Source organism: Penaeus monodon, chromosome 2, assembly GCF_015228065.2.
Source record: "Penaeus monodon isolate SGIC_2016 chromosome 2, NSTDA_Pmon_1, whole genome shotgun sequence".
In the NCBI taxonomy this organism is placed as follows: Eukaryota; Metazoa; Arthropoda; class Malacostraca; order Decapoda; family Penaeidae; genus Penaeus; species Penaeus monodon.
In genome coordinates this window covers 4,147,740-4,155,239 of record NC_051387.1, presented here as the reverse complement: position 1 = coordinate 4,155,239, position 7,500 = coordinate 4,147,740, and the positions used below count along the sequence as shown (strand labels likewise).

General features: G+C 38.4%; 2 protein-coding genes across 8 annotated transcripts in view; one reads left to right on the top strand and one right to left on the bottom strand.

Annotated features, from left to right (window-relative positions):
* LOC119580288 overlaps positions 1 to 7,500 on the bottom strand; it is a 51,019-nt gene that overhangs the window by 11,608 nt on the left and 31,911 nt on the right. The window lies entirely within an intron of this gene.
* The window catches only part of LOC119580265 (uncharacterized transporter slc-17.2-like), a 9,020-nt gene that overhangs the window by 1,197 nt on the left and 323 nt on the right, over positions 1 to 7,500 (top strand). For 3 of the 5 annotated variants that reach the window (XM_037928317.1, XM_037928309.1, XM_037928325.1), the window contains exons 3-11: positions 156 to 361; positions 668 to 755; positions 2,383 to 2,619; positions 3,009 to 3,220; positions 3,757 to 3,882; positions 4,621 to 4,774; positions 5,981 to 6,136; positions 6,500 to 6,582; positions 7,304 to 7,500. The exon at positions 7,304 to 7,500 is cut by the window's right edge and continues 323 nt beyond it. In XM_037928317.1, the coding sequence (XP_037784245.1) occupies positions 156 to 361; positions 668 to 755; positions 2,383 to 2,619; positions 3,009 to 3,220; positions 3,757 to 3,882; positions 4,621 to 4,774; positions 5,981 to 6,136; positions 6,500 to 6,582; positions 7,304 to 7,438 (1,397 nt within the window). In that variant the 3' untranslated portion in view covers positions 7,439 to 7,500. Of the gene's footprint in view, positions 1 to 155; positions 362 to 667; positions 756 to 2,382; positions 3,258 to 3,756; positions 3,883 to 4,620; positions 4,775 to 5,980; positions 6,137 to 6,499; positions 6,583 to 7,303 lie in introns of those variants that run through there. The other 2 variants (XM_037928344.1, XM_037928334.1) reach the window with 2 other exon arrangements.

Genomic DNA, 7,500 nt, shown 5'->3' with positions numbered 1-7,500 from the left:
TTTAAGGGAAAGAAACAAGGCACAGGAAAAAATAAAAAATAAATGACCACCGTAGCAAAAAACTATTTCCCTCTGTTAACTCTCGGCTAACATTACATTCTTCAGCGTAGCGACTTTTTGCTAATATTCTTCATAAACGAAAACCTCCTTTACAGGTAAACGTGAAAGCCCCCAAACACGATATGTATTAGTGTCGCTGGGCATGGTGGGCGTCGCCGTAGACTACTTTGTAAGGTACAGCATCAGTGTTGCCATCGTTGCCATGGTGAAGACCCATTCTGTGGCCACCAACACAACACATGACAAAGGGATATGCCCGGCAGCTGTTAACATTACTGTCAAGGGCGGCGTCGATCCTCATGTAAGGACATTTCAGGAGTTTAAACTACTCTCTTTGTTTTATTATTGTTGCTATTGGTGTAAAGTTTTATCGTTTTATCTCTATTTATACATGTATATACACTTACCTTCCTCCCCTTCTATATTTGTAATTATATACGTGTCTCATACAGCGTAGAAATATACTCTCGTTCTTAATGGTCTCCCCAAAATGTTAGGTGGATTACTAACCTATGATGACCTGTTTCCCCCCAAGAAATGACCCATAGTTCAAACTCTGCTTCAAGTGAATGTGACCTTTGACCTCTCCCATGACCTCTCTCCATAGGCTAAAGGGGAATACGACTGGAGTGAACAGATGACGGGAGTAATCCTTGGAATGTTCTTCTGGGGATATTTCATCACAAAGGCGGCAGGTGTGTGTGTGTGTGTGTGTGTGTGTGTGTGTGTGTGTGTGTGTGTGTGTGTGTGTGTGTGTGTGTGTGTGTGTGTGTGTGTGTTTTGTACATATGCGCGCGTGTGTGTGTGTGTGTCAAGGAGTGCCGGATACGCGTTAGCATGCAATCTGCAAGAACGTGCTACCTGAACTTCAGCAAGGATTTGCATTCGTAGTTAAACCTATTGTTACCAACAGTCACTCTGTATAAATCAAAGCTGTCAGCGGATGCTCGGACTGACACTTCTCATGACAACTAACAAAAGAAAAACATGTATGTAAATAACCTGAGTTTCGCGGAAACATTTTTTTTCTGTTTCTTTCATTTAATTTCTTTACCTTTCGTGCTAAAATCCATGTACTGCTTTTGTATTGCTCTAAGATGATGATACAGTTTAACATCATATTTATATATCAGTAATATTTGTATAAGTATATTTATATATCAGCAATAATGATTGCAATGTTAAAATTACTTTTCACTTTTACTTTATATCATAGTTATATACCAATAATAGTGATTGTAATGATAACATTATCTCTTTCAGTTTTAACATATCTCGTCTTTTAATCTCAGTATGAGTAATTATTGCGGCCTCAGAAAGTGCATTATTTCTTATTGTTGCTATAAATAGATTGTGGGGGAGGACGTGGTATATGATAAAACAGTTAATAATGAGGACTTAGGGTTATCTACTATTGTTATTTCTTCTGTGGTAAAGGAAAATCGTATTTATTTTTAAAATAGAGACATTGCTATGCTACTAACATAAGTATTGTTAGTGAGATAAAAGTGATAACAATAGTATTGATACCTAACGAAAATGGTAATGATGATAGTAATTGTAATAATGCAAGTGATTATAATTATAAGAATAACATTAATGTTAGTTATAAAGGTTGTAATATTGATAGGGGAAAGAGTCATAGACAGTTACAATTGTAAAAATGAAGGAATAATCATGATCAACTATAGTATTAATATTAATTAAAGTAATGATAAAGATTACAGTGGTAACGATAGTATAGTAGTCATATTTGTAATCTTTAAGTAAATGGATATCAGTAATAAAAATTGCAGTGACCATGAAAGTATTTGGAATTGTAATATCGATATCTGTAAGATTGTGGCATTATAGTATTTCTGATTAGGATAATAATGAACTCTGTAATAATAATTATGATTACTTTTATCACTGTCATCATTACAGTGGTTTGTAAGATTGTTCTCAGAGGTGATATTAATCATTATAATAACTATTATTTTGATATAGCACTAACGCTCCTCTTCCCTTCTTCTGCTTCTTCTTCTTCCTCCTCCTCCTCCTCCTCTTCATCTTCTTCTTCTTCCTCTTCCTCTTCTTCTTCTTCTTCCTCTTCCTTTTCTTCTTCTTCTTCTTCTTTTTCTTCCCCTTTCTCTTCTTCTTTTTCCTCTTGTTCTTCTTCCTCTTTTTCTTTTTCTCTTTCTCTTTCTCTTTCTCTTTCTCTTTCTCTTTCTCTTTCTCTTTCTCTTTCTCTTTCTCTTTCTCTTTCTCTTTCTCTTTCTCTTCTCTTTCTCTTTCTCTTTCTTCTTCTTCTTCTTCTTCTTCCTCCTCCTCCTTCTCCAGGCGGCCGCATCGCCGAGCTGATGGGCGCGCGGAGGACCATGGCTGCGAGTCTCGGCGCGTCGGGTGTGCTGTCCCTCTTGTGCCCGACCGCCGCCAGCATTCACCCTCTGGCGCTGGCGGGGCTTCGGCTGGCCATGGGGCTGGTGCAGGGACCCGCCTTCCCCGCGCTCTACAGCCTGCTCTCGAGGTGGTCCCCGCCCGACGAGCTCGCGACGATGGTCTCCGTCGCCTTCTCTGGTGAGGGCGAGGGGCGAGCGCTTCGGGGGGGGATGGTCTTCGAAGGGATCGTGTGTTCGGTCGTTACTGTGTCTGGACTCCTGCGTCTGTTTCTGCTACTTTTATTACTGTTGCTGAAATTAATGTCATTGTTATTCATTATTAGATCTTCGTCATTATTGGTATTATTTCGCATGATCACTTCCAAACGCACGCACGAGCACAAAGTACCCCGCTACGAAGGGCCCAAAGAGTCCCTCACAACGCTCATATTCAGAGACCAGCCGGACCAGCTTCTCGCGCCCGTCAACCAATCACCGTCGGGCTGTCTCGGCGGTGATTGGCTGGCGGGCGCGAGGCTCGTCCGGCCCTCCGTCGAAGGTGTCCCAAGCGTCTCATGCCCTTCGCAGGTATGCTCTTGGGTAACATGGTGGCTCTCGGTGGGTCGGGCTTCGTGGTGGAGTGGTTCGGTTGGCGGTGGGTCTTCTGGCTCGGCGGCTTGCTGGCTCTTGCATGGACCCCCCTGTGGCTCGCCTTCGTCCGCGAGTCGCCCGAGGAGCACCCCTGGATCACGGAGGAGGAAAAGCGTCTCCTGGCGGTCAACCTCGATGTGAAGCCCAGGGTGAGAGGCAGGAGGCTGTTTGCAATAGTTTTTATTAATTAATTAATTATTAGTATTATTATTTTAACTTTTTAGTTGTTTTTATTTTTTATTTATTATTATTACCATTTTTTTATGAAATGAGGGTTTTAGTGAGTAGAGTTTACAGATATCTCATGTATATTTACTTTTTAATGCGAAAGACCTGGAAAATAGGACGAGAATCACTAAGAAACGCCCATGTACACATAGATAGACAATAACATAAGCAGAAACAGGAACGCAGGCATGTAAGCTCCATCCACACAACTACACGCAAAATACCCTTTCCTCCTCCACATACACACACAAAATACAACCTCATCCATTCCACATGGAGGTAGAAAAAGAAGAAAAAAAAGAGAAAGACAGAAAGAAATAAAAAGACAGATTCACACAACCACACATGGACACCCCTCCCTTCCCTCACAACACACACAATCCCCAATCGAAGTCGCAAGACCCAAGAATCCAAGGGCCGCCCCCAGTAAACAACCCACGCCCTTGCTCCCCTCCAGAAACATGTCCCCTGGAGCCGCGTCCTTCGGTGCTGGACGTTCCTGGCAGCCATCGTATCCGAGTTCACAGGATCCTGGGTGTCGGCGTTGCTCATTACGGAGGCACCGACGTTCCTCACAAACCAGGTGAGGGATCGCTGTGCTTCATTTGCAATAACAACAACAACAAAAAAAAAGAAACGGGTCTCAATAAGGAAGGAAGAAGAACGTGATTTTTTAAAATGTGAGTAAGTTTAATTTTGCAATAAAAAGAGTAACGGTTGTAATAAGGCAGGAAGAACGTGATTTTTCATAACGCTAAGCTTAATTTCGCTTAAATAAGGGTTGGGATAAGTACGTAACATTCTGAAGTCTTCAAGAGCCAAGGGTTTTACTACTTTACTACTTTTATCAGCTTAATTTGCATAAAAAAACACTGCCACACTTAGGGCAGGACAAGAACGTGACAGATTGATCAATTGCCAGATGTCGCTGGATATTAAAGAGAAGTGTTCGTAAAGTAAATTGAAGAGCAAGGAAACACATGATCAGGTATATTCGTATTTTTTTTCTTGTTCTGCCTTTCGTTGTTTATAAATCACAGATAAATTATAGATTATTTATAAATTATAAATGGAACAACGAAGAGAAAAACAAGAAAACACAAAAAAATAAGCATATTCGTGTGCTTTCTTCTTTCTTCCTTTATTCATTTATGAACAATTCCTTCAACATAAGAAGAAGAGAACACAGGAACAAGCTTATCCCCATGTTCTCTTCTTCCCACCCCTTCGTTATTCCTTATCAACAATTCCTCCACATGAATCCTCCACAGCAGAAATAGAACGGGAATTAACCCCCTTTCTTTTTGGCCGGGCATTTCAGATCGGACTGAGTCTACGGTCCTCTGGGTACGTGTGCTTGGTGGGCACAATCGTCAGCTACGTCCTCTCCATCTTCTACGGGAAACTGAGTGACCTCCTGATCCAACGGGGCTGCCTAACGAAGGTTAACGTCAGGCGCCTTCTCTACGCTATCGGTGAGTCGGAATCTCGTGGTTGTGTGTTGGGAGGTTGTAATGACATCACTGAGTGGAAGTTCTGTTGACACTTATCTCAAATCAAATCCAGATCGAAGGAATTTGAGGAAATCATTTTGCTTGTACGTGCAAAATGGCTAATTATTATCTCCTGAAATATTTTCAATAGCATCAAAAATATAGCAAGTTGAAGTAATTAGTGGGAAGTCTCCGTCTAATATCAACATCCAATTTGAAGGAATTTATATATTTTTTTGTATTTAATACCAGATCCGAGGAATTTAGGGACGTAGTCACTTAACGTCAGATCCGATATAAAAGAAATTCAGGAAAAATATCTTCACTAAAATCTCCCCAACCCAGATCCAAGATGAAAAAAACAAAAGTCGTGGAAATTTTCTCCACAAGAATCTTGACTTCCCCAACCCAGGCTTAGGAAAATTTTCATATAATATCAGATCTAATAATGATAATAATAATGAATCAGGTAATGTTAAAAAAAATCAGGGAATTAAGAAAAAATAGGGAAAAATAGTAACTTGAGGGAAGTTTAAAGAATCTAGGGGAAAAAATAACGAATTTTCTCCACAAAAATCTGACGTATAAGTAAACCATAATCAACGTTCTTAACTTAGGCAGCAGTTTGATGGAAATTCATAATACGAGATCTAAGATAAGAAATAAAATCAAATAAAATCAATCAGCGTAATTTCGTCCATTAAAGTTTCATAATTGACCTTCCACCAGCATGATGGTACTCTAAGGAAGTCATATATCGGATCCGAGAAGAGATACAGATTAGTAATAGGAAATTATAATAATGATAATAATTGTAATAAATCGTTTTTTTTTCTGTTAAAGTCTGGCGTATTAACCGTAAATTACCTTTTTATCCCGGACTTCGAGTCATGATGATACTCTAGGGAAATTCAAGAAAAAAATAAGAATGATAATAAGAAATAATGATAATAACAATGGTAATAAATCGGGGACGTTTTCTCCACTACCATTTGACGTACATCAAAACCATAGATAATCTGTCCAACCCATGATGATACTCTAAAGAAATCTTCATATAATATGAGATCCAAGAAAAAAAAAATATATACGAATGATAATAAGAAATAAATATAATAATGAACGGGGACATTTTCTGCACTAAAATCTGACGCATTACTAAACCCTAAATGGCCCCGCCCAACCCAGGATTCGTGATCATCTGCAGCAGTATGATGGGAATCGTGCTGGCCAAGTGTGAGAAAGTGACCGTGGCCATATTTGTGATTGTGGCCATGGCAGGGACTTCGGTGAATATGGTTACCTATCAGCTCGCTCCCATGGACTTGGCGCCGAATTATGCAGGTCAGGTCATAGGGTCGTGTTCATGTGACCCGGTTTGTGGATGGAGAAGGGGGTTATGGCCTTTGACCCTGTTTTGTTTATGTTTATTTAGTTATTTATTGACTTCTCCTTTCATTTATTCTTTTTTTTTTTTTGGTTGCACTGCAGTTATAGTGATCCTATACCTTCTTGAAATCGGTGTTTTGATGGATTTTAGGAATTAAGAAACACGTAATAAGCATACGTACATTATTAATGCCCCAACTCTCGGCCATAGCATCACGGTATGATATCAAACACTGCCAGAAACAATTTTTTTTTTTTTAATAACATTAATTTTGAAGACATTTGAACTAAATCTAAGTCAAATTCCTTTCACTCCAGGCACATTATCGGGTCTTATCGGCATTGGCAATATCGGAAGCTTTGCGGCTCCGCTGGTCACGTCCAAACTGCTCGTGGATTTGGTAAGGACGAACAGACTGTGGCGTTGTTATTCATTCTTGTTCTTATCGTTTCAGTTATTGTTATTATCATGATTATTTGTTGTTGTTATCGTTTCAGTTATTGTTACTATCATCATTAGTATTATTGTTGTTCTTGTTGTGTGTTATTATTATGTGTTATTGTTATTATCACCATTATCATTCTTGTTACTATTATCTTTATTATCATTATTTTCATTACTGTTGTTGTTATGTGTTATTATTATTGTTATTATTATCATCCTTATGGTGATAATAATAATTATTTTGACTTTGTTGCTGTTGTTATTGTTTTTATTGTTACCGTTGCTATTATTATTATTATTTTTATTATTATTATTATTATTATTATTATTATTATTATTATTATTATTATTATTATTATTATTATTTTATTTATTATTATTATTTATTTTTAGTATCACATTTTTTTCTTTTATAATCTTTTATTATCTTTATTATTGTTGTCTTCTACTACTACAACTCCTCCTTTTACTATCATTATGATCAATATTATTTTTATTACTATCAATATTTTTACCTCTTTTCATAATTATTGCTATGGTGCCTATTATAGTCCCTGTTAGTAGTGCCCTTCTTTTTCTCTTGCGGTTTTATAATTAACGTAAGTAGATTATTTTATAAAAAAAAGAGTTACGCGCTGACAAAAGGTAATCGAAGACTCTCCCTTCTTTTTTTTCAGGAAAATGGTTGGAGCGCGACCTTCCTTCTCGGTGGCGCCATCTATTTTCTCTTGGGAATTTTGTACATTTCCGTTGTAAGAGCAGACATCGAGCCGTGGAATTACTACGATGAAATGGAACAACTAGGCGAGTGAGAAGCGCCAGCGAAATACGTATTGTTTGCGTTTGTTGGGAAGTATTCTTGGAAAATCGGGGT